General features: G+C 43.4%; 2 protein-coding genes across 4 annotated transcripts; both read left to right on the top strand.

Moving 5' to 3' along the window:
- Positions 1 to 9,599: 9,599 nt before the first annotated feature.
- LOC106592646 (GTPase IMAP family member 9) lies at positions 9,600 to 19,492 on the top strand. 3 transcript variants are annotated; one of them, XM_082967137.1, is made up of 4 exons: positions 9,601 to 10,076; positions 13,081 to 13,180; positions 14,174 to 14,266; positions 14,969 to 19,492. In XM_082967137.1, exons 3-4 carry the CDS (start codon positions 14,188 to 14,190, stop codon positions 16,024 to 16,026), a joined length of 1,137 nt encoding a protein of 378 aa, XP_082823263.1. In that variant the 5' UTR covers positions 9,601 to 10,076; positions 13,081 to 13,180; positions 14,174 to 14,187; the 3' UTR covers positions 16,027 to 19,492. The 3 variants fall into 3 exon arrangements, with proteins under 3 accessions (XP_082823264.1, XP_082823263.1, XP_082823257.1); XM_082967138.1 differs by lacking the exon at positions 13,081 to 13,180 and having other exon boundaries at positions 9,600 to 10,076; positions 14,186 to 14,266; XM_082967131.1 differs by lacking the exon at positions 13,081 to 13,180 and having other exon boundaries at positions 9,603 to 10,076.
- A 93-nt stretch (positions 19,493 to 19,585) lies between these two features.
- LOC106592666 (GTPase IMAP family member 7) lies at positions 19,586 to 23,247 on the top strand. Its single transcript, XM_045709865.2, has 3 exons — positions 19,586 to 21,104; positions 21,720 to 21,788; positions 21,923 to 23,247. The coding sequence occupies exons 1-3, from the start codon at positions 21,089 to 21,091 to the stop codon at positions 22,876 to 22,878; spliced, it is 1,041 nt and encodes a 346-aa protein (XP_045565821.2). The 5' UTR covers positions 19,586 to 21,088; the 3' UTR covers positions 22,879 to 23,247.
- Positions 23,248 to 27,475: the final 4,228 nt, after the last annotated feature.

Below are 27,475 nucleotides of genomic sequence, written 5' to 3'. Positions count from 1 at the left end.
AGTGCATTCTGACGAAGAACAGCAAAGGTAATCCAATTTTTCTTATAGTAAATCTGAGTTTGGTGAGGGCCAAACTTGGTGGGTGTCAAATTAGCTAGCCGTGATGGCCGGGCTATGTACTCAGAATATTGCAAAATGTGCTTTTGCCGAAAAGCTATTTTAAAATCTGACACCGCGATTGCATAAAGGAGTTCTGTATCTATAATTCTTAAAATAATTGTTATGTATTTTGTGAACGTTAATCATGAGTAATTTAATAAATTCACCGGAAGTTTGCAGTGGGTATGCTAGTTCTGAACATCACATGCTAATGTAAAAAGCTGTTTTTTCATATAAATATGAACTTGATTGAACAAAACATGCATGTATTGTATAACATAATGTCCTAGGAGTGTCATCTGATGAAGATCATCAAAGGTTAGTGCTGCATTTAGCTGTGGTTTTGGTTTTTGTGACATATATGCTTGCTTTGAAAATGGCTGTGTGATTATTTTTGGCAGGGTACTCTCCTGACATAATCTAATGTTTTGCTTTCGCTGTAAAGCCTTTTTGAAATCGGACAATGTGGTTAGATTAACGAGAGTCTTGTCTTTAAAATGGTGTAAAATAGTCATATGTTTGAGAAATTGAAGTTCTAGCATTTTTGAGGTATTTGTATTTCGCACCACGCGATTCCACTGGCTGTTGACTAACGTCCCACCTCGCCCAGACAGGTTAAAGAAGAGTAAAGTTAAGGCCACAAAATCTTGCTGAATTTATCTGAACTAACATCTATCTGAATTTCTGTCTTTGTCCATTTTGAAAGTGCTGAACGAATAGGCCTACCTCGTATACTTAGAGCTAAGTGATAATGATATAAAAACAAACATAAATTCACTGAACATAAATGTAACAGCCTAATGTTTGTGTATGGTTCAAAAGTCACAACTCATGTTGGCGTTCGCTATTATTGAAGGACAATGCGGTTCTTATCGACTTACACAAATCCACAAGGAGTCAGTAGAAACCACATTTGTTTAAGCAAGTCAGACATATCAGCTATGGTTTTTTAAAAAGGCAGTACATCAGACGAGGCTCCGATGATAGCCAGGTGTAGCTGTGGTAAGGATTCACTCCATGTTGCTGAAAGGATAAGCTCTGCTTTTGGGGCAGCTTTATGTAGTTTGTTGGGACAGCTTTATGTAGTCTGTTGGGACAGCTTTATGTAGTCTGTTGGGACAGCATTATGTAGTCTGTTGGGACAGCATTATGTAGTCTGTTGGGACAGCATTATGTAGTCTGTTGGGTCAGCATTATGTAGTCTGTTGGGACAGCTTTATGTAGTTTGTCGGGACAGCTTCATGTAGTTTGTCGGGACAGCTTCATGTAGTTTGTCGGGACAGCTTCATGTAGTTTGTCGGGACAGCTTCATGTAGTTTGTCGGGACAGCTTTATGTAGTCTGATGGGACAGCTTTATGTAGTCTGTCGGGACAGCTTTCGTGTAGTCTGTCGGGACAGCTTTATGTAGTTTGTCGGGACAGCTTTATGTAGTTTGTCGGGACAGGTTTTTGTAGTTTGTCGGGACAGGTTTTTGTAGTTTGTCGGGACAGGTTTTTGTAGTTTGTCGGGACAGGTTTACAGGTTTTTGTAGTTTGTCGGGACAGGTTCGTGTAGTTTGTCGGGACAGGTTAGTGTAGTTTGTCGGGACAGCTTCGTGTAGTTTGTCGGGACAGCTTCGTGTAGTTTGTCGGGACAGCTTCGTGTAGTTTGTCGGGACAGCTTTATGTAGTCTGATGGGACAGCTTTATGTAGTCTGTCGGGACAGCTTTATGTAGTCTGTCGGGACAGCTTTATGTAGTCTGTCGGGACAGCTTTATGTAGTCTGTCGGGATAGCTTTATGTAGTTTGCTGGGACAGCTTTATGTAGTTTGCTGGGACAGCTTTATGTAGTTTGCTGGGACAGCTTTATGTAGTTTGTTGGGACAGGTTTTTGTAGTTTGTCGGGACAGCTTTATGTAGTTTGTCGGGACAGCTTTATGTAGTTTGTCGGGACAGCTTTATATAGTTTGTCGGGACAGCTTTATGTAGTTTGTCGGGACAGCTTTATGTAGTTTGTCGGGACAGCTTTATATAGTTTGTCGGGACAGCTTTATATAGTTTGTCGGGACAGCTTTATGTAGTTTGTCGGGACAGCTTTATGTAGTTTGTCGGGACAGCTTTTTGTAGTTTGTCGGGACAGCTTTATATAGTTTGTCGGGACAGCTTTATGTAGTTTGTCGGGACAGCTTTATGTAGTTTGTCGGGACAGCTTTATGTAGTTTGTCGGGACAGCTTTATGTAGTCTGTCGGGACAGCTTTATGTAGTCTGTCGGGACAGCTTTATGTAGTCTGTCGGGACATGTCACGTCCTGACTATTGAAAGCTTTTATTTTCTATGATAGAGTAGGTCAGGGCGTGACAGGGGGTTTTGTCTGGGGGTTCTAGTTTCTGTATTTCTATGTTTTTTGGGGGGGATGACCTCCAATTAGAGGCAGCTGGTCATCGTTGTCTCTAATTGGGGATCATATTTAAATTGTTGTTTTTCCCACTAGGTTTTGTGGGAGATTATTTTGTGTAAGTGTATGTTGCACCTCTTTGTCACGGTTTGTTGTTTTGTTTATTAAGTTTATTTGTATGTCTTGCATAGATTCGTTCCAAAATGTGGAACGATACACACGCTGCGCCTTGGTCCCATTCTTCAGACAGCCTTGACAGGACAGCTTTATGTAGTTTGTTGGGACAGCTTTATGTAGGCCCTAACAGTTTGTGGGCAGAATTTGTCACCGGTATAGTGCTGTGTTGTGTTGTATAGTGGCTTTGCTGGCATGCATCTAATAAAATTGGTTGAGTTTGCTCCACCAAGATTTACATGCTAAAACCGCCACTGCAGATTGACCCTTTAAACAACCACTGAGTAAAAGGGATGTCTCTCTCTCTTTATTTCCCTGTAGGTTTCTGGGGCTGTCTCCTCCTTAACCCCACCCCAACCGCTTCACAGTTCCCTGCTTGGGGCTTCACATTGCAGGAAACCACCCTCCATTTTGGCCCCAACCGCTTCACAGTTCCCTGCTTGGGGCTTCACATTGCAGGAAACCACCCTCCATTTTGGCCCCCACCGCTGTGCAGTCAGTCACGTGCTGGAAGGTTCACATTGCAGGAAACCGTTTGCCACATGAAGGCACGTGACTGCTGGGTTGTTTTGTTGGAATGTTTGTCTGCCTATGACCCCTCTCACAGAGATAGGCTTTAGAAACGGCACAATTACTCGGCCACACAGCTTCTCTGGTATAGATAGATAGACTGTCTGATTCGTTATGTGGGAGAATGCACAACTACACAATGTGGGACAATGCAGAACCACACAATGTGGGACAATGCACAACTACACACTGTGCGACAATGCACAACTACACACTGTGCGACAATGCACGTCACACTGTGCGACACTGCACAACGTCACACTGTGCGACAATGCACAACTACACACTGTGCGACAATGCACAACTACACACTGTGCGACACTGCACAACGTCACACTGTGCGACAATGCACAACGTCACACTGCGCGACAATGCACAACGTCACACTGCGCGACAATGCACAACGTCACACTGCGCGACAATGCACAACGTCACACTGCGCGACAATGCACAACGTCACACTGCGCGACAATGCACAACGTCACACTGCGCGACAATGCACAACGTCACACTGCGCGACAATGCACAACGTCACACTGCGCGACAATGCACAACGTCACACTGCGCGACAATGCACAACGTCACACTGCGCGACAATGCACAACTACACACTGTGCGACAATGCACAACGTCACACTGTGCGACAATGCACAACGTCACACTGCGCAACAATGCACAACTACACACTGTGCGGCAATGCACAACTACCCAATGTGGGGCAATGCACAACTACCCAATGTGGGGCAATGCACAACTACCCAATGTGGGGCAATGTACAACCACACAATGTGGGGCAATGCACAACCACACAATGTGGGACAATGCACAACCACACAATGTGGGGCAATGTACAACCACACAATGTGGGACAATGCACAACCACACAATGTGGGATTGAATGGCAGGCATTCACACACATATCCGACATACACACGAGTGAGCATGGAAACGCGAGCACACACACACACACACACACACACAGACACACACACACACACACACACACACACACACACACACACACACACACACACACACACACACACAGATATGTGAGGTCCTATTTCATTCACACAGAAAAGTGAAGCATTCAGAAGCATGATTGGTATCCTGTCCTTGATAACAACCACACAAACCTGTCTTTGATAACAACCATACTAACTTGTCCTTGATAGCAACCATACTAACCTGTCCTTGATAACAACCATACTAACCTGTCCTTGATAACAACCATACATACTAACCTGTCCTTGATAACAACCATACATACTAACCTGTCCTTGATAGCAACCATACTAACCTGTCCTTGATAGCAACCATACTAACCTGTCCTTGATAGCAACCATACATACTAACCTGTCCTTGATAGCAACCATACTAACCTGTCCTTGATAGCAACCATACTAACCTGTCCTTGATAGCAACCAAACTAACCTGTCCTTGATAGCAACCATACTAACCTGTCCTTGATAACAACCATACATACTAACATGTCCTTGATAGCAAACATACAAACCTGTCTTTGATATCAACCATACGTACTAACCTGTCCTTGATAACAACCATACTAACCTGTCCTTGATAACAACCATACATACTAACCTGTCCTTGATAACAACCATACTAACCTGTCCTTGATAACAACCATACTAACCTGTCCTTGATAACAACCATACATACTAACCTGTCCTTGATAACAACCATACTAACATGTCCTTGATAACAACCATACTAACTTGTCCTTGATAACAACCATACTAACCTGTCCTTGATAACAACCATACTAACATGTCCTTGATAACAACCATACTAACCTGTCTTTGATAACAACCATACTAACCTGTCTTTGATAACAACCATACTAACTTGTCCTTGATAACAACCATACTAACTTGTCCTTGATAACAACCATACTAACCTGTCCTTGATAACAACCATACTAACCTGTCTTTGATAACAACCATACTAACCTGTCTTTGATAACAACCATACTAACTTGTCCTTGATAACAACCATACTAACCTGTCCTTGATAACAACCATACTAACATGTCCTTGATAACAACCATACTAACTTGTCCTTGATAACAACCATACTAACTTGTCCTTGATAACAACCATACTAACTTGTCCTTGATAACAACCATACTAACCTGTCCTTGATAACAACCATACTAACATGTCCTTGATAACAACCATACTAACCTGTCTTTGATAACAACCATACTAACCTGGGTTACTTTACATGTTATATTTGACTGTATATCCCTGCTCATCTTGCATGCCCACATTTATGATATAGCCAACTATGGACAACTAGCCCTCATTCATGATATAGACAACTAGCCCTCATTCATGATATAGACAACGATGGACAATTAGCCCTCATTCATGATATAGGCAACTATGGACAATTAGACCTCATTCATGATATAGACAACTATGGACAACTAGCCCTCATTCATGATATAGACAACTATGGACAACTAGTCCACATTCATGACGTAGACAACTATGGACAACTAGTCCACATTCATGACGTAGACAACTATGGACTACTAGCCCACATTAATGATATAGACAACTATTTTTCAACTAGCCCACATTAATTATATAGACCTACGGACAACTATCCCACATTAATGATATAGACAACTAGACAACTAGTCCACATTCATGATATAGGCAACTATGGACAACTAGCCCTCATTCATGATATAGGCAACTATGGACAACTAGCCCACATTCATGATATAGGCAACTATGGACAACTAGCCCTCATTCATGATATAGGCAACTATGGACAACTAGCCCACATTCATGATATAGGCAACTATGGACAACTAGCCCACATTCATGATGTAGACAACTATGGGCAACTAGCCCTCATTCATGATATGGACAACTATGGAGAACTAGCCCTCATTCATGATATAGACAACTATCCCACATTCATGATGTAGACAACTATGGACAACTAGTCCACATTCATGATGTAGACAACTATGGACAACTAGCCCTCATTCATGATATAGACAACTAGACAACTATCCCACATTCATGATATAGACAAATATGGACAACTAGCCCACATTCATGATATAGACAAATATGGAGAACTAGCCCACATTCATGATATAGACAACTATGGACAACTAGCCCACATTAATGATATAGGCAACTATGGACAACTATCCCACATTCATGATATAGACAACTAGACAACTAGCCCACATTCATGATATAGACAACAAGACAACTAGCCCACATTAATGATATAGGCAACTATGGACAACTAGCCCACATTCATGATATAGACAACTAGACAACTAGCCCACATTCATGATATAGACAACCAGACAACTAGCCCACATTCATGATATAGACAACTAGACAACTAGCCCACATTCATGATATAGACAACTATGGACAACTAGCCCTCATTCATGATATAGACAACCAGACAACTAGCCCACATTAATGATACAGACAACAAGACAACTAGCCCACATTCATGATATAGGCAACTATGGACAACTAGCCCACATTCATGATATAGACAACTATGGACAACTAGCCCACTTTCATGATACAGACAACAAGACAACTAGCCCACATTAATGATACAGACAACAAGACAACTAGCCCACATTAATGATACAGACAACGATGTACAACTAGTCCACATTCATGATATAGGCAACTATGGACAACTAGTCCACATTCATGATATAGACAACTAGACAACTAGACCACATTAATGATACAGACAACTATGTACAACTAGTCCACATTCATGATATAGACAACTATGTACAACTAGTCCACATTCATGATATAGACAACTATGGACAACTAGTCCACATTCTACATAGTTTATTAAGCTTGTTTTCTATCTACATTAAACCACATTATTTGTTATTGTGACTGATGTTTTTTTTCTCAACACTACGGTGTTTAGCACAACCTTGTGACTCACTGAGTTTCCTGTTTGACTTTGTGGTACTTTCGAGAGGAAGAGGGGGAGGGGGAAGGGGCAAAGTTAGCTCAGAGAAAGTTCATTTTTCAACTTTCACTTTGTGGAGTTAACTGAACATACTCAACAGTAAATGTATGCAATATTCATTGTAATCTCTTTGCCCTCTCAATAATTTCACCTTCTCTGACCCTCATGCCTCTGACCCTCATGCCTCTGACCCTCATGTCTCTGACCCTCATGCCTCTGACCCTCATGCCTCTGATCCTGACAAACTACCATTAGAGAGACCTAACCCTGATCTGGGACATGGCCCTTTCTTTGTGAGTGTATGTGTTTGTATGAGTCTGTGTTAGTGTGCGTGCATGTGTGTTTGTGTGTACGTGCATGTGTGTATGGGCAAAAGCCTTGCTGGCACGCAAGGCAAGGTGTTGAGAGTGAAAGTAAGGTAGGTGTATGTTACTCAACATTGCAATCAGGGCAGTGGTTCACAGGGGCAGTGAACAGATTAGAACTGAGATAAGGACAGGAGGAAATATGGAGAGAGAATGGATATAGAGGAGAGATACCCACAGTACAGAGATGGAGAGGATGGATATAGACGAGAGATTCCCACAGTACACACTAAGAGAGGAGAGATGGAGAGAGAATGGATATAGAGGAGAGATACCCACAGTACACACTAGGAGAGGAGAGATACACACAGTACACCCTAAGCTAAGGACCCTGGGACGAAACACCTCCCTCTGCAACTGGATCCTGGACTTCCTGACGGGTCTTTCCCAGGTGGTAAGGGTAGGTAACAACACATCCACCATGCTGATCCTCAACACGGTGGCCCCTCAGGGGTGCGTGCTCAGTCCCCTCCTGTACTCCCTGTTCACTCATGACTGCATGGCCAGGCAAGATTCCAACACCATCAAGTTTGCCGATGACACAACAGTTGTAGGCCTGATCACCGACAACAATGAGACAGCCTATAGGAAGGAGGTCAGAGACCTGGCCGTGTGGTGCCAGAATAACAACCGATCCCTCAACGTAACCAAGACTAAGGAGATGATTGTGGACTACAAGCAAAAGAGGACCGAGCACGCCCCCATTCTCATCGACGGGGCTGTAGTGGAGCAGATTGAGAGCGTCAAGTTCCTTGGTGTCCACATCACCAATAAACTATCATGGTCCAAACACACCAAGACAGTCGTGAAGAGGGCACGACAAAGCCTAGTCCCCCTCAGGAGACCGAAAAGTTTTGGCATGGGTCCTCAGATCCTCAAAAGGTTCTACAGCTGCACCATCGAGAGCATCCTGACTGGTTGCATCACTGGCTGGTATGGCAACTGCTCGGCTTCTGACCGCAAGGCACTACAGAGGGTAGTGTGTACGGCCCAGTACATCACTGGGGCCAAGCTTCCTGACATCCAGGACCTCTACACCAGGCGGTGTCAGAGGAAGGCCCTAAAAATTGTTGAAGACTCCCTAGTCATAGACTGTTCTCTCTGCTACCGCACGGCAAGCAGTACCGGAGCGCCAAGTCTAGGTCCAAAAGTCTTCTAAACATCTTCTACCCCCAAGCCATAAGACTCGTAAACAGCTAATCAAAGGGCCACCAGACCCCTCTGTTACGCTGCTGCTACTTTCTGTTCATTATCTATCCATAGTCACCTTAACTCTACCTACATGTACATATTACCTCAACCACCTCGACTAACCGGTGCCCCTGCACATTAACAATGTACCGGTACCCCCTGTATATAGCCTCCCTATTGTTATTTTACTGCTGCTCTTTAATTTTTACTTTAATTTTCTATTTTTTACTTAACACTTTTATTTTTATTAACTTATTAAAGCATTGTTGGTTAAGAGCTTGTAAGTAAGCATTTCACTGTAAGGTGTTGTATTCGGCGCATGTGACAAATAAACGTTATTTCAAGAGAGGAGAGATGGAGAGGAAAGATACCCACCGTACACACTAAAGAGATGGAGAGAGGATGGATATAGACGAGAGATACCCACAGTACACACTAAGAGAGGAGTGATGGAAGAGCATATGTATAGGAGAAGGAAGGGAAATGGAGAAAGTGAGGAGAAAGAATAAAAGAAGAGATCAGGACAGGAGAGAGTGGGAGGAGGGATGGAGAGGCATTGGATTTCTGCTAGATAGGCCAGCTGCAAAGTCCAAATGTTGCTACATTGTAAAAATGAATGAAAACAAAAACAAAAAAAATTGTTCTGAATGAAATGTTAGGGTTAGGCCTTAGGAGTTTGGTTAAGGTTAGGATCAAGGTTAGAGTTAAGGTTCAAGACAGATGACTTTGTGTCTGTGCCAGCTAGTGAACAAGATTCATGAGGAAAACCATTAACCAGCGATAGAGAGTGAAATCTCAAGGGTACTGCGGTCCAACCAAACTCTTAACAGAAAGGCAGCCTACTGGTTTATGACAAGTGTCCACTTTTCATTTAAAATGTGTCCTTTTGGCACATACTTTGCCTCCATAGTAACAGGCACAATTGCACATACACACCCACATGTTTCTCTGAAATGCCCACAGAATGCCTGTTCTGGTAGTACCATATCCTGTTTTTTGAGACCCTATGACTAAGCTGAAAGCCTTAAACAACACACACACACACACACACACACACACACACACACACACACACACGTCTCTGTTCTGGTAAACAGCAGTAGAGGGTGTAGTCACTAGTTTGAGGCAATGTTAAAGCTGACTGAATAGTTGGTTCTGAGATCATTCTTTGTCTTCCTCTCCAACTAACCAGAGTTTCATCTCCTCCAACTAACCAGAGTTTCATTGAGAACTGGAGCTGATGAACTACAGAACACAGCTTTTCTAAGTACATCCAGGAAGAAGAGAAAAAAACCGGTAAGAACGTTTATTCAAAAATGTATTTACATATCTTTCTGAGTTAAAATGTGAACACATTTCTAGCAGCAGCACCATAAAGATGTAATAGCAATGCCACGGAAACAATAAATATTAAAGGGACTTTTACTCAGAAATGCAAAAACACAACTTTTACTGTTGAACGGCAAAGAAATGATGAGACAGCTTGTCGTTCCCATGTCTGTCCTTACTGAGATTAAATGACTAGACCACAAAATGGCATAATGATACAACTTCCCTCTATCACTGATTAAAAAAAAAATATATATATTTTCATCATAAATTACACACAAGGTCCAACCGAAACACTTTTAACCCGACCCCTCTGAGGACGTGCCACATTGGGCACCTGGGGAGCAGTTGTTGTGGGGGGGTTAACTGCCTAGCTTCACCTTGTCGGCTCTGGGATTAGGACTACACTCTTAGAGAAAAGGGTTCCATAAGGGTTTTTTGGTTGTCCCCATAGCAGAACCCTTTTTGGTTCCAGATAGAACCCTTTTGGGTTCCATACAGAACCATATGTGGAAAGGGATCTACCTGGAACCAAAAGGGTTCTACCTGAAACCTAAAATAGTTATTCAATTGGTTCTCCTATGGGGACAGCCGAAGAACCCTTCAAGGTTCTAGATAGAAAAAAAGGAGCTAAGAGTGTATCAAACTTTAGGTTACTGGCCCAACACTCAAACCACTAGGCTACCTGTCGCCCTGTAGTTGTATTAAAATAAGGAAAGCAAGGTCTCAGTGGTACAGTCAAACAGTATTTACTAAACGGCAGCTGTTCCAGTTCCAGCTGCTGCAGGTATGCAATGGGTTTATGGGCATTTACAAATGTATTGAAAAAGGCCTTTAAAAAAAAGACTAAAATACCATTAATGTTCCTTATGACACACAAATACACCATTTCTAAAGCATTTGATGAGCTGGATGTGCATGTCTGAAAGCATAATAATTGTATGTATGTCACGATTCCCACCGACGGTGGCGCCCCCTCCTGCTCGGGTGGCGCTCGGCGGTCGTCGTCACCGGCCAATTAGCTGCCACTGATTCTCTTTTTTGGTTTTCCCTTTTTTTGGTTTTGTGCACCTGTGTTTAGTTTGGGTAATTAGCGGGGCTATTTAATTTAGCTGGTCCGCTTCCGTGTTGTGCGGGATTATTTCGTTACTGACGGCTCATTGTTCGTGTCGGCGCTGTGTTACGCCGTGTGTGTTTTCTCCCCTGTGTTTGGGAATATTTGTTTTGTGTGTGAGTGTACATTAAATACGCCACTACCCTGTGCTCGCTGCTTCCTGTGCCTCATTCCTTCACCACGACTACCAAGCCATTACAATGTAAAGCAACTACTAATGCAGAAACTCTATAGTCTAAGTGTTGTTTGATAATCCACTCCGTTTTTGTTGAACATTCCACCTAAATATATATACATTTAACAATTTTCAACACATTTGACCTTTGACCTGTTGAAAATGGTATTAGAAAACCAAAATGACCTTGTATCACAGCAAACATGTTTTATCTAGCATTGATGACAGTCTGTAATAAGCAAAATCAAATCCCAGCACTTTTTTCAGGTTGGCTGGTCTACTATAAGATTACTATGGGATTAAGTTTCAATTTGAGCTGTCCTCATGGTAACAGCAGAGAATGGTGAGGGAGACAGCTGTCCTCATGGTACCAGTAGAGAGATGAGGGAGACAGCTGTCCTCATGGTACCAGTAGAGAATGATGAGGGAGACAGCTGTCCTCATGGTACCAGTAGAGAGATGAGGGAGACAGCTGTCCTCATGGTACCAGTAGAGAGATGAGGGAGACAGCTGTCCTCATGGTACCAGTAGACAGATGAGGGAGGCAGCTGTCCTCATGGTACCAGTAGAGAGAGATGAGGGAGGCAGCTGTCCTCATGGTACCAGTAGAGAGATGAGGGAGGCAGCTGTCCTCATGGTACCAGTAGAGAGAGATGAGGGAGACAGCTGTCCTCATGGTACCAGTAGAGAGATGAGGGAGGCAGCTGTCCTCATGGTACCAGTAGAGAGATGAGGGAGACAGCTGTCCTCATGATACCAGTATAGAGATGAGGGAGGCAGCTGTCCTCATGGTACCAGTAGAGAGAGATGAGGGAGACAGCTGTCCTCATGGTACCAGTAGAGAGATGAGGGAGACAGCTGTCCTCATGGTACCAGTAGAGAGATGAGGGAGGCAGCTGTCCTCATGGTACCAGTAGAGAGATGAGGGAGGCAGCTGTCCTCATGGTACCAGTAGAGAAATGAGGGAGGCAGCTGTACTCATGGTACCAGTAGAGAGATGAGGGAGACAGCTGTCCTCATGATACCAGTAGAGAGAGATCATCTTTATATGTTCTATTTATATTTGTAAATCGACCAATGAAATCAAACCACAACCATCCATGATTATAGACACCTGTGTGTGTCCTTTCAAACTATATAAACTATTATAAACTGTGTCGTTCAAGCCCTGAATGCTGATTGGTGATATATCAGACCATATAACATGGGTATGAATCCATAATATTTGTACTGCGCTAATACATTGGTAACCAGTTTATAATAGATGCGTTGCGTTGTGCCTAAGAACAGCCCTTAGACGTGGTATATTGGCCATATACCACACTCCCTCACGCCTTATTGCTTAAGTGACCCGCAGTGTTTGTCATTATACCCTGATGAAGACAGCTTGTCTGTCCAAACGTTGGTTATTCAATTATTGCATCTGAGCTCCTAGAGTGTGTGGCTCTCCTGTGCTATCTTTCCATCTCATGTCTCTCATCGTCTTTGGCCTGATAGTAAGCAATAGAGTTGGAAAGAGCACAAACAGATCTGGGACCAGGCTAGGCAACTACAGTATGTAGTGATCAATGGAGTTGGAAATAATACCAACAGATCTAGGACCAGACTAGGCAACAACAAAGTTACATTTGAAAATTATGTTTTATTTGTTATTTCATTTTTAACCTTTTTTTTTTTACCAGAAGGAGACGTCTATGTGTCTGACATTTTACTCAGAGATGTTGAAGTCAGCGATGTGTAATTGTGACACCCAATCAGAATTCAGACTCTGCCTGTCCTGAGGTGAATTATTTCTCTCATTGGCTAGAAATGACTAGTTACAGGTGAAACAAAACTTAACTCCGACTATAAGGTGCAGCACATAGCCTCACCTCTCACAGTCACAACAGGGGACAACAATTAACAGATCAGTACAACCACACTAAAAGTGACTTCAGTATTCAATATTCCCAAAGAAGTTAACTACCTTAGTAATTAGTTCTATCATTTCTTGATTTCTTCTTTTGATTACTTGTGTATTGGCATTGTATTTTGCGTGACCTTCTACTGCACTGTTGGAGCCAGTAACATACATTTTATTGTACAATTACATTGTTAGGGAATGTACTTCGTTTTACAACAGTTATACCACATAGCATTACTCAATTCTAGTTATTATTATTGCATTTTTGGGGGATTACTCTTTTTATAGTTCACATCACAGGTATCTCATTCCATGCAGGGCCTAGTGTCTACAGTAGGGCAGTCCAACCCTCTTCCTGGAGATCTACCGTCCTGTAGGTTTTCAGTCCAACCCTCTTCCTGGAGATCTACCGTCCTGTAGGTTATCAGTCCAACCCTCTTCCTGGAGATCTACTGTCCTGTGGGTTTTCAGTCCAACCCAAATTTAACACACCTGCTTCTACTAATTAGCTGCTCAATAAGACCTTAACTAGCTGAATCAGATATGCTAAATTAGGGTTGGACTGAAAACCTTTAGGAAAGTAGATCTCCAGGAAGAGGGTTGAGCTGCCCTGGTCTACAGGTTTTCCCTCTTCCCTTGTACTTGATTGATGAATTAAGGTCACTAATCAGTAAAGAACTCTCCTCACCTGGTTGTCCAGGTCTTAATTGAAAGGAAAAAACTAAAACCTGCAGACATTAGGCCCTCCGTGAGTTTTACGCCCCTGGTTTACATTGTTTGAAAGTGAAATAGCTGAGAAGAAATTCTCATTTTATTTTGTGGAATTTGTTATTTGTAATGAGATCATCGTCTAATTCCATGTTTTTGATTAGCCACTGTAACAGATATGGGACGAAGAAGAGGGACTCTGAAGATTCTGTTGCTGTTGACACTCTGTCTTCAAGCCTTCACTGGTCAATGCCAAGGTACAGTACACACACCCGTGCACACACATGCACGTACACACACCAGGGCCATGCAGGGGGCAGGTGCTCAAAATGAAAAAAAGGGCGAAATCTAGAAAATACCAAATGCCTCTGTAGAGAACTTTTACACTTTTAAATAGGCCTATTTATGTATGCAACACACTCATCATTACAAACTAGTTCAGTGCCTCCTAAAGACATGATTGACATGGGGTAAAGAAGGCGGGCTATCAGCTGATCATTGATGTGGATGATTGATGTTCATCTGCTTGTTAACTTTAATTATTTTACTGATTGTGATTTACCTTTGTCTTGTCTTACCCTCTCTGAACCTATCAGCCAATTAGACTGAATATGGATGATGACGTAGGCTAAATCAAGTCTTATAAAGTGTTAGACAGATGTTAAGGTCTTTCAAGCTGGGTGTCTCTTTACAGGTCAGACTGGGAAACAGGCGCAACCAAAAGACGGGGTGGAGGGGGGTGAACTTGACGACAACTTGTGAGCAGTGGGTTCTGAACAAGTACAACAACAAAAAATTGGGGGGGAAATTATACCACCACCCAAAAGGGTGCTTTAGAGACTGGAAGGACAAAGGGGCATGTGCTCTGCACGGTTAGAGTCTGACACACACACACATTTCATTAGGTTTTCATCAGGACAATCACTATCAACTCAAGCACTTCTTGTCTGTTTTCACAGATTCAGGGCAGCCCTCTGACCTGAGGATAGTTCTGATAGGGAAGACTGGATCAGGGAAGAGTGCAACAGGAAACACCATCCTTGGGAGAAAGGTGTTTAGAGAAGACCTCTCCCCTGAGTCTGTCACTGATCACTGTGAGAAACAGAGTGGAGTGGTGGAGGGCAGGAAGACTGATGTCATCGACACCCCGGGGCTCTATGACACAACAATGTCTAAAGAAGAGATGAAAAGTGAAATAGAAAAAGCCATCTATATGTCAGTCCCAGGACCCCACGCCTTCCTGCTGGTGATCAGACTGGGGAGGTTCACAGAGGAGGAGAGGAACACTGTGAAGTGGATCCAGGAGAACTTTGGAGAAGAAGCCTCAATGTACACCATCATTCTGTTCACTGGTGGAGACCAGCTGGAGGACAAATCAATGGTGGACTTTCTAAGTGAGAGTGAGGAGATTATGCAACTCGTCAAGGTCTTTAAGGGCAGAAATCATGTCTTCAATAATAAAAACAAGAATGACCACAATCAGGTCCCAGAGCTGCTGAAGAAGATAGATGAGATGGTGATGAAGAATGGAGGACAACACTACACCAATGAGATGTACCAGGAGGTCCAGAGGAAGATCAAAGAAGAGGAAGAGAGGAAGAAACAGGAGAAGAAGGAGAGAGAGGAGGAGGAGAAGAGGAAACAGGAGGAGGAGACCAGAAAACGGGTAGAGAAGGCAAGAGAGGAGGAGAGGAAGAGACAGGAGGAGAAGAGGAAACAGGAGGAGGAGATCAGAAAACAGGTAGAGAAGGTGAGAGAGGAGGAGAGGAAGAGACAGGAGGAGGAGAAGAGAAAGGAGGAGAAGAAGAAACATGAGGAGGAGATCAGAAAACAGGTAGCGAAGGCGAGAGAGGAGGAGAGGATGAGACACCAGAGGACGAGGAAGTCGTCGTCAAATGGCCTTTTGGGATTTTTAGCAACTGCTATCACAGCGGTGGTAGCAGGACCATTAGCAATTCCAGTTGGAGCTGCTTTCCTTGCAAATGAAGTAGCTGAAGATTTAGATGATTCTGATTAAATGAGGAAGAGGAGGCAGTGTGAAGTGCCACTCTCTTCCTCATCTTAATGTCAAGTAGTAGCAGTAGATTAATACTGTACAATGACAACCATCAGGGATTGTTCATCACTTTCTAATACGATCAGTTATTTAACATTTAACATGTGTATCATTCAAAGGATCAGAGATAATAACATACTGTAGGATGATATTTATAAGTCAACAAAAACAAACAGACAGAAATATCTGAAATCGTGTTTCATCAACTCAGAGATAGATAATAAGTTAGAATGGGTAAAGACATTCTAGGTTTCTGGATATCTACAATATTGATGTATCTACCCTTCTTCCCTGGTCTGTGTGCTCCCTGTAGCCTCTCTCCACCCTCCCTCCCTGGTCTGTGTTCTCCCTCTAGCCTCTCTCTACCCTCCCTCCCTGGTCTGTGTTCTCCCTCTACCCTCTCTCCACCCTCCCTCCCTGGTCTGTGTTCTCCCTCTAGCCTCTCTCTACCCTCCCTCCCTGGTCTGTGTTCTCCCTCTAGCCTCTCTCTACCCTCCCTCCCTGGTCTGTGTTCTCCCTCTAGTCTCTCTCTACCCTCCCTCCCTGGTCTGTGTTCTCCCTCTAGCCTCTCTCCACCCTCCCTCCCTGGTCTGTGTTCTCCCTCTAGCCTCTCTCTACCCTCCCTCCCTGGTCTGTGTTCTCCCTCTAGCCTCTCTCTACCCTCCCTCCCTGGTCTGTGTTCTCCCTCTAGTCTCTCTCTACCCTCCCTCCCTGGTCTGTGTTCTCCCTCTAGTCTCTACCCTCCCTCCCTGGTCTGTTCTCCCTCTAGTCTCTCTCTACCCTCCCTCCCTGGTCTGTGTTCTCCCTCTAGTCTCTACCCTCCCTCCCTGGTCTGTGTTCTCCCTCTAGTCTCTCTCTACCCTCCCTCCCTGGTCTGTGTTCTCCCTCTAGTCTCTCTCTACCCTCCCTCCCTGGTCTGTGTTCTCCCTCTAGTCTCTCTCTACCCTCCCTCCCTGGTCTGTGTTCTCCCTCTAGTCTCTCTCTACCCTCCCTCCCTGGTCTGTGTTCTCCCTCTAGTCTCTCTCTACCCTCCCTCCCTGGTCTGTGTTCTCCCTCTAGTCTCTCTCTACCCTCCCTCCCTGGTCTGTGTTCTCCCTCTAGTCTCTCTCTACCCTCCCTCCCTGGTCTGTGTTCTCCCTCTAGTCTCTCTCTACCCTCCCTCCCTGGTCTGTGTTCTCCCTCTAGTCTCTACCCTCCCTCCCTGGTCTGTGTTCTCCCTCTAGTCTCTCTCTACCCTCCCTCCCTGGTCTGTGTTCTCCCTCTAGTCTCTCTCTACCCTCCCTCCCTGGTCTGTGTTCTCCCTCTAGCCTCTCTCTACCCTCCCTCCCTGGTCTGTGTTCTCCCTCTAGCCTCTCTCTACCCTCCCTCCCTGGTCTGTGTTCTCCCTCTAGTCTCTCTCTACCCTCCCTCCCTGGTCTGTGTTCTCCCTCTAGCCTCTCTCTACCCTCCCTCCCTGGTCTGTGTTCTCCCTCTAGTCTCTCTCTACCCTCCCTCCCTGGTCTGTGTTCTCCCTCTAGCCTCTCTCTACCCTCCCTCCCTGGTCTGTGTTCTCCCTCTAGTCTCTCTCTACCCTCCCTCCCTGGTCTGTGTTCTCCCTCTAGCCTCTCTCTACCCTCCCTCCCTGGTCTGTGTTCTCCCTCTAGTCTCTCTCTACCCTCCCTCCCTGGTCTGTGTTCTCCCTCTAGTCTCTCTCTACCCTCCCTCCCTGGTCTGTGTTCTCCCTCTAGTCTCTCTCTACCCTCCCTCCCTGGTCTGTGTTCTCCCTCTAGTCTCTCTCTACCCTCCCTCCCTGGTCTGTGTTCTCCCTCTAGTCTCTCTCTACCCTCCCTCCCTGGTCTGTGTTCTCCCTCTAGTCTCTCTCTACCCTCCCTCCCTGGTCTGTGTTCTCCCTCTAGCCTCTCTCTACCCTCCCTCCCTGGTCTGTGTTCTCCCTCTAGTCTCTCTCTACCCTCCCTCCCTGGTCTGTGTTCTCCCTCTAGTCTCTCTCTACCCTCCCTCCCTGGTCTGTGTTCTCCCTCTAGCCTCTCTCTACCCTCCCTCCCTGGTCTGTGTTCTCCCTCTAGTCTCTCTCTACCCTCCCTCCCTGGTCTGTGTTCTCCCTCTAGCCTCTCTCTACCCTCCCTCCCTGGTCTGTGTTCTCCCTCTAGTCTCTACCCTCCCTCCCTGGTCTGTGTTCTCCCTCTAGTCTGTCTCTACCCTCCCTCCCTGGTCTGTGTTCTCCCTCTAGCCTCTCTCTACCCTCCCTCCCTGGTCTGTGTTCTCCCTCTAGTCTCTCTCTACCCTCCCTCCCTGGTCTGTGTTCTCCCTCTAGTCTCTCTCTACCCTCCCTCCCTGGTCTGTGTTCTCCCTCTAGTCTCTCTCTACCCTCCCTCCCTGGTCTGTGTTCTCCCTCTAGTCTCTACCCTCCCTCCCTGGTCTGTGTTCTCCCTCTAGTCTCTCTCTACCCTCCCTCCCTGGTCTGTGTTCTCCCTCTAGCCTCTCTCTACCCTCCCTCCCTGGTCTGTGTTCTCCCTCTAGTCTCTCTCTACCCTCCCTCCCTGGTCTGTGTTCTCCCTCTAGTCTCTCTCTACCCTCCCTCCCTGGTCTGTGTTCTCCCTCTAGCCTCTCTCTACCCTCCCTCCCTGGTCTGTGTTCTCCCTCTAGTCTCTCTCTACCCTCCCTCCCTGGTCTGTGTTCTCCCTCTAGCCTCTCTCTACCGTCCCTCCCTGGTCTGTGTTCTCCCTCTAGTCTCTCTCTACCCTCCCTCCCTGGTCTGTGTTCTCCCTCTAGTCTCTCTCTACCCTCCCTCCCTGGTCTGTGTTCTCTCTCTAGACTCTCTCTACACTCCCTCCCTGGTCTGTGGTCTCCATCTACTCTCCCTCCCTGGTCTGTGTTCTCCCTCTAGCCTCTCTCTACCCTCCCTCCCCGGTCTGTGTTCTCCCTCTAGCCTCTCTCTAACCTCCCTCCCTGGTCTGTGTTCTCCCTCTAGTGTCAGAGTTAGTGTTAAACACCACATGATTAACACAGTTTTAATGTACTGTACGTCACAACTGTATTCATACTGTACCTCATTACTGTATTTCTACTGTACCTCATTACTGTATTTCTACTGTACTTCATTTCTGTATTTCTACTGTACTTCATTACTATATTTCTGCTGTACTTCATTACTTTATTTCTACTGTTCTTGGAAAAGAACATTACTTTAACAATTACAAAGAGGGATTTTGTATCGTATACCTACTGAAAGGGATATGGAGGGATTATATATTGTATAAATATAGTCTATCAATTTGATTATTAGTATTTTGTGCAGTGCTTGTGCTGTATAATGTTTCATGATTTATCAATCTTTGATGGACATTTGATGGACAACCTTTAGTTGTTAGTGTTAGCTATTGTTGCATGTGTGATTTCCCCAGATTTAAACAATGTGAAATCCAGAAAATCCTTTCCTCACATTTCTTTCAAAGAACAAAATCTTTACAACAGATTTATTTCACATTTGAGAGAGTGTGCGAGTGAGAGAGAAATTTGCTTTGTCATCGTACCGACAACATCAAAATAGCCTTTCAAGACTGAAGTCAGCAGGACTGTGTGTTAGTATCAGCCAGACTTGTTGCTGTGTTACAGGGTAAAATAGCCATTCATCCAGTTTGGAAAAGAGAAAACAGAACGTTCTGCTCCATTGTTACACTCCCATTGTAAAGTGGAAGGGTTCCATTATACTGTATTAGAACACAACTGTACTTTAGAACTAGAAGAGACTCCACTATCAAAATAAGAAATGATGGTCAACTGTATAGACACACACAGGCTGGGATTAATTCCAATACTGTATCAACACACATAGGCTGGGATTCAATCCAATACTGTATCAACAAACATAGGCTGGGATTCAATCCAATACTGTATCAACACACACAGGCTGGGATTCAATCCAATACTGTATCAACACACATGGACTGGGATTCAATCCAATACTGTATAGACACACATGGACTGGGATTCAATCCAATACTGTATAGACACACATGGACTGGGATTCAATCCAATACTGTATAGACACACAGGCTGGGATCCAATCCAATACTGTATAGACACACATAGGCTGGGATTCAATTCAATACTGTATAGACACACAGGCTGGGATTCAATTCAATACTGTATAGACACACACAGCCTGGGATTCAATCCAATACTGTATAGACACATAGGCTGGGATCCAATCCAATACTGTATAGACACAGACACACATGGACTGGGATTCAATCCAATACTGTAAAGACACACACAGCCTGGGATTCAATCAAATACTGTATAGACACACACAGGCTGGGATTCAATCCAATACTGTATAGACACAGACACACATGGACTGGGATTCAATCCAATACTGTAAAGACACACAGCCTAGGATTCAATCAAACACTGTATAGACACACATAGGCTGGGATTCATTGGTCAGCCAGAAAAATGTCTGACCATGGCTTTGACCCCACTCTCCGAAGATGTCTCAGGGGGAGTTGGGATATGCAACAAACACATTCCAATTCCCTCAAGTACACACTACAAGAGTTAGATAAGACAAATATCATACTATAGTCACCATGCTAGTGAGCCTGACCTGAATGATCTCAGGACTGTTTTAATCTATTATCATCATGTCAGGTATCAACAGTTTCTCTTTCCCTGTTAGGAAACATGCTTAGACATGTTGTCTTCAAAACAACAGCAAAATACATTCCATACAGCTCCGGTAAAAGTCCAGATAGGTATCTAAAGAGAAAGAAGGAAAGACATCGACTCATGTGAGATGTGTCACAAATGGCATCCTATTCCCTTTATTGTAGTTCACTATAAAGTGAACAGGGTGCCATTTGGGAAGAAACCTACATGTACCTCCCACAACACAATCCTCCTTCTTAAAGGCAAGAGAGTGACGCATTCAACTTCACCTGGACATCTGTGAGGCGGAGAAGAGAGCTGAAGTACCTTTCATGGGATGAACTTAATTCCTCAAACATGAGATAGAAAAACCAGCATGGCAGATGAATGTGGTGAGTACTTAATAACAGGTTCATATGGTTATATAGAACTTAATAACAGCTTCATATGGTTATATAGTACTTAATAACAGGTTCATATGGTTATATAGTACTTAATAACAGCTTCATATGGTTATATAGTACTTAATAACAGCTTCATATGGTTATATAGTACTTAATAACAGGTTCATATGGTTATATAGTACTTAATACCTGCTTCATATGGTTATATAGTACTTAATAACATGTCATATGGTTATATAGTACTTCATAACATGTTCATATGGTTATATAGTCCAATAAATAAGAAAAACAGTTATACAATTATACATGTATTGTTTTATGTCAACTACAGTTCCTTTACTAAAGGAGGCAGAGACATCAGACTTCAGTGAGCATGGCTCCATTCCTTTATGGTCAGCAAGATGGACAGATAATTAATAAACCACAATTCCGGTTAAAAAATGTTTATACTAGAGCAAACAGTATATACACAGCGTCACCAAGCCAACCAATGTACAGAAATCCACAACACATTATTCTCTCATTAATTATACATATTTCAGTGTACTATGTAATCCTTGAATCAATGTTGCAAAGATATTAGGACAAAACATTTCATTTCAGGTTCTGTAGAAGGAATCTACCTACATGAAAGATCGTCACCCTATCCCGCTGAGAATGACAGCCATGCAGGTAAGATAACAGTATCGGATAAATAAAACTAGTGATGCAATAGTGAGTCTTCACTGCTGTTGTTAGCTGAATATGATTCCTGTGAATCTAATTTAATGAATTTAGTAACTAACAATGATGAAACTGCGTTACAGTTTGTATTTCCACAGATTCAGAACAGCCAGCTGATCTGAGGATAGTTTTGGTGGGAAAGACTGGAGCAGGGAAGAGTTCAACAGGAAACACCATCCTGTGGAAAGATGCCTTTACAGAAGAGGCCTCCCTTGTGTCTGTAACTGCAGAGTGTGAGAAACAGAGAGGAGTGGTGGATGGGAGGAAGACTGATGTCATCGACACCCCGGGGCTCTATGACACAACAATGTCTAAAGAAGAGATGAAAAGTGAAATAGAAAAGGCCATCTATATGTCAGTCCCAGGACCCCACGCCTTCCTGCTGTTGATCAGACTGGGGAGGTTCACAGAGGAGGAGAGGAACACTGTGAAGTGGATCCAGGAGAACTTTGGAGAAGAAGCCTCAAAGTACACCATCTTGCTGTTCACTGGTAAAGATCAGTTGAAGGGGAAAACAGTTGAGGAGTTTCTGAATCCTTGTGTTGCACTCCAGGAACTGATCAGAAGTTGTTGGGGAAGGTACCATTGTCTCAATAATGATCAGAAGGATGACCGCCTTCAGGTCAAAGAGCTGCTGAAGAAGATAGAAGAGATGGTGAAGATGAATGGAGGAGAGCACTACACCAATGAGATGTACCAGGAGGCCCAGAGGAAATTGAGAGAGGAGGAGGAGAGAAAGAAACAGGAGATGGAGGAGGAGAGGAGGAGAAGGGAGGAGGAGTTACAGGAGCAAGAAAGGAGGAGACAGGAAGAAGAAAAGAGGAGACGGGAGGAAGAAAGGAGGAGATGGGAAAGAGCAACAAGAGAAAATATTGCAATAGGTTTAACTTCAGCAGCAGCTGTTGGGGCAATAGTAGCTGGGACTACAGTACTTGTTGTAATCCCAGTGGTTGTGGTAGCAAGACCAATTATGTTGGTTGGGGGAGCTGGTTTTGGTATAGCAGCTATTGTCATTTGGGTAAAGAAGAGAAGACGGTAAGAAAACAGTACCACAGATGGAAATGAGCTACTATACACATCTTCAGAAACTAGTACAATACTTACAATATTCATGTTAAACATGGTCCTTGATGAATTTATAAACACATTAGGTGATAAATAATAACATGTATACTGTAGGTGATTATGAATAAAAAAATCTGATCAAACGTTTTGGGGTAATTTAATTAATCTATTTGTGATTCAAAAAGGGTTAAAGAGGTAAACTTCTAATGTACATGGAAATATGGACATTTTGTTAGACAATTGTGTTTTTAATCATCTATGATTTTTTTATATACATGTATTCTACTCGGCTAAGGAAATATTCAATGTATTTTACATTTGTCAAATAAAATCAATTAATTCATTCAATCTTTATGACTTGATACTGTAACTGGGTAGTTCCACCAATTTGGCGCCTTTTGAGAAGTGCAACTTGGTAAAAAAAAACGACTTTATATTTCACCTAATTTTAACATTCAAAGTGCCTATTAAGTGCCAAATAAAGTAACAGGGTTGACAATTTCATGTTAAATCAGCCATAAATCCCTTTGTGACAGGGGAAATGCATGCATAGTGTGTGCAATTGAATTCAAACTTCACACATTTAATTTATATTATCTAATTAGCATAAGAATACAAAATCCTGTTTAAGGTAGAGATATGTGTTTCTCAATGCACATTATCCACAGAGGAAGTGGCAGAGATTGTCACGACTTCTGCCGAAGTCGATGCCCCTCCTTGCTCGGGTGGTGCTCGGTGGTCGACGTCACCGGTCTTCTAGGCATCATTGAACAGTTTTTCATTTTCCATTGGTCTTGTCTTGTTTTCCTACACACCTGTTTCCAATCCCATTAATTACATGTTGTGTATTTAACCCTCTGTTTCCCCTCATGTCCTTGTCAGTGATTGTTTGTGATGTTATGTTACGTGTGTTTTTTGTATCGGTGTAAAATGGGTTTTGTTTACCCATGTTATTTTGTACTTTGGTTTTGGAGTTTGTTTTCTCATTAAATACTCCAGATTAAGAAATTTGGTTTCTCCTGCGCCTGACTTCCCTGCCACCTACATACACGATTATGACAGCGATATTCAGTTGTTCAATTGTTCAAAACTTCCATGACTAGGTCAACCAACTTGTTCGGAACAAAATAAGGTACACAAGGTGTACCTTGTGTACCTTATGCCTATGGTTATAAGTGGTTATAACTAGGGATGACCATGTATAACATCTAAATGACCTTACATAAATGCTTAGTTGTATTCAGAACAGCTCATAATAGTATGTCAGTGGTATGAATACTTGGTAGAACTGTAATACAGACACCAGCTACCTTCTGAATGTACACATAGTGGTGTATTGGTGTTGTGTCTCCGAATAATTGTTATTCTATGGGAAATGTTATATAAATATCAGAATTCCTATAATATCCTTTCCCTCTAACCTCCCTGGTCTGTTCTCCCTCTACTCTTCCTCCCTACATAGAATTTGTTGTATCTTGTACACTGTTGTATCTCGGCCACCTTACACCACAGACGCAGAATGGCAAAATCGGGGGATGCAGTGGATTGAGACGCTTTCGACACCTAGAGTCATGCCCTTGACAAATTGAGGTTTTTCTGAGGGCAAAATGGGCTGCAACTTAATATTAGGAAAGTGCTGCTAATGTTTTGTACACTCGGTGTATAGTAAATTGTGGGACAGAGAATGCAATGTTCTTGGTGTAAAATTTCAATCACATTATTTCCATTTTATAGTTGTAATGTTTCATACATTTTCACCAGTAAGTTATTTTCCAAGATCTTCCTATTGGTTGATGCTGATAATTCATAGATAGTTAGTATCCAGACAGACAGTGGTCTCTCCTCATAGATAGTTAGAATCCAGACAGACAGTAGTCTCTCCCCATAGATAGTTAGTATCCAGACAGACAGTGGTCTCTCCTCATAGATAGTTAGTATCCAGACAGACAGACAGTGGTCTCTCCTCATAGATAGTTAGTATCCAGACAGACAGTGGTCTCTCCTCATAGTTAGTTAGTATCCAGACAGACAGTGGTCTCTCCTCATAGATAGATAGTATCCAGACAGACAGTGGTCTCTCCTCATAGATAGTTAGTATCCAGTCAGACAGTGGTCTCTCCTCATAGTTAGTTAGTATCCAGACAGACAGTGGTCACTCCTCATAGATAGTTAGTATCCAGACTGACAGTGGTCACTCCTCATAGATAGTTAGTATCCAGACAGACAGTGGTCTCTCCTCATAGATAGTTAGTATCCAGACAGACAGACAGTGGTCTCTCCTCATAGTTAGTTAGTATCCAGACAGACAGTGGTCTCTCCTCATAGATAGTTAGCATCCAGACTGACAGTGGTCACTCCTCATAGATAGTTAGTATCCAGACAGACAGTGGTCTCTCCTCATAGATAGTTAGTATCCAGACAGACAGTGGTCTCTCCTCATAGATAGTTAGTATCCAGACAGACAGTGGTCTCTCCTCATAGATAGTTTGTATCCAGACAGACAGACAGTGGTCTCTCCTCATAGATAGTTAGTATCCAGACAGACAGTGGTCTCTCCTCATAGATAGAGAGTATCCAGAAAGACAGACAGGGGTCTCTCCTCATTGATAGATAGTATCCAGACAGACAGTGGTCTCTCCTCATAGATAGATAGTATCCAGACAGACAGTGGTCTCTCCTCATAGATAGTTAGTATCCAGACAGACAGACAGTGGTCTCTCCTCATAGATAGTTTGTATCAAGACAGACAGACAGTGGTGTCTCCTCATTGATAGTTAGTATCCCAGACATTCAGTGGTCTCTCCTCATAGATAGTTAGTATCCAGACAGTCAGACAGTGGTCTGTCCTCATTCACAGTTAGTATCCAGACAGACAGTGGTCTCTCCTCATAGATAGTTAGTATCCAGACAGACAGTGGTCTCTCCTCATAGATAGTTAGTATCCAGACAGTCAGACAGTGGTCTGTCCTCATTCACAGTTAGTATCCAGACAGACAGTGGTCTCTCCTCATAGATAGTTAGTATCCAGACAGACAGTGGTCTCTCCTCATAGATAGTTAGTATCCAGACAGTCAGACAGTGGTCTGTCCTCATTCACAGTTAGTATCCAGACAGACAGTGGTCTCTCCTCATAGATAGTTAGTATCCAGACAGACAGTGGTCTCTCCTCATAGATAGTTAGTATCCAGACTGACAGACAGTGGTCTCTCCTCATAGATAGATAGTATCCAGTCAGACAACGGTCTCTCCTCATAGATAATTACTATCCAGACAGACAGTGATCTCTCCTCATAGATAGATAGTATCCAGACAGACAGTAGTCTCTCCTCATAGATAGTTAGTATCCAGACAGACAGTGGTCTCTCCTCATAGATAGTTAGTATCCAGACAGACAGTGGTCTCTCCTCATAGATAGATAGTATCCAGTCAGACAGTAGTCTCTCCTCATAGATAGTTAGTATCCAGACAGACAGTGGTCTCTCCTCATAGATAGTTAGTATCAAGACAGACAGACAGTGGTCTCTCCTCATAGATAGATAGTATCCAGACAGACAGTAGTCTCTCCCCATAGATAGTTAGTATCCAGACAGACAGTGGTCTCTCCTCATAGATAGTTAGTATCAAGACAGACAGACAGTGGTCTCTCCTCATAGTTAGTTAGTATCCAGACAGACAGTGGTCTCTCCTCATAGATAGTTAGTATCAAGACAGACAGACAGTGGTCTCTCCTCATAGATAGTTAGTATCCAGACAGACAGTGGTCTCTCTTCATAGATAGTTAGTATCAAGACAGACAGACAGTGGTCTCTCCTCATAGTTAGTTAGTATCCAGACAGACAGTGGTCTCTCCTCATAGATAGTTAGCATCCAGACTGACAGTGGTCTCTCCTCATAGATAGTTAGTATCCAGTCAGACAGCGGTCTCTCCTCATAGATAGTTAGTATCCAGACTGACAGTGGTCACTCCTCATAGATAGATAGTATCCAGTCAGACAGCGGTCTCTCCTCATAGATAATTAGTATCCAGACAGACAGTGATCTCTCCTCATAGATAGATAGTATCCAGACAGACAGTGGTCTCTCCTCATAGATAGTTAGTATCCAGACTGACAGACAGTGGTCTCTCCTCATAGATAGTTAGTATCCAGACTGACAGACAGTGGTCTCTCCTCATAGATAGATAGTATCCAGTCAGACAGTAGTCTCTCCTCATAGATAGTTAGTATCCAGACAGACAGTGGTCTCTCCTCATAGATAGTTAGTATCAAGACAGACAGACAGTGGTCTCTCCTCATAGATAGATAGTATCCAGACAGACAGACAGTGGTCTCTCCTCATAGATAGTTAGTATCCAGACAGACAGACAGTGGTCTCTCCTCATAGATATTTAGTATCCAGACAGACAGTGGTCTCTCCTCATAGATAGTTAGTATCCAGACAGACAGTGGTCTCTCCTCTTAGATAGTATCCAGACAGACAGTAGTCTCTCCTCGTAGATAGTTAGTATCCAGACAGACAGTGGTCTCTCCCCATAGATAGTTAGTATCCAGACAGACAGTGGTCTCTCCTCA

The sequence above is a fragment of the Salmo salar genome, chromosome 02, assembly GCF_965601325.2.
Source record: "Salmo salar chromosome 02, fSalSal1, whole genome shotgun sequence".
Lineage (NCBI taxonomy): Eukaryota > Metazoa > Chordata > Actinopteri > Salmoniformes > Salmonidae > Salmo > Salmo salar.
The sequence above is the reverse complement of the archived record's forward strand: the minus strand, read 5'-3'. Positions and strand labels throughout refer to the sequence as shown.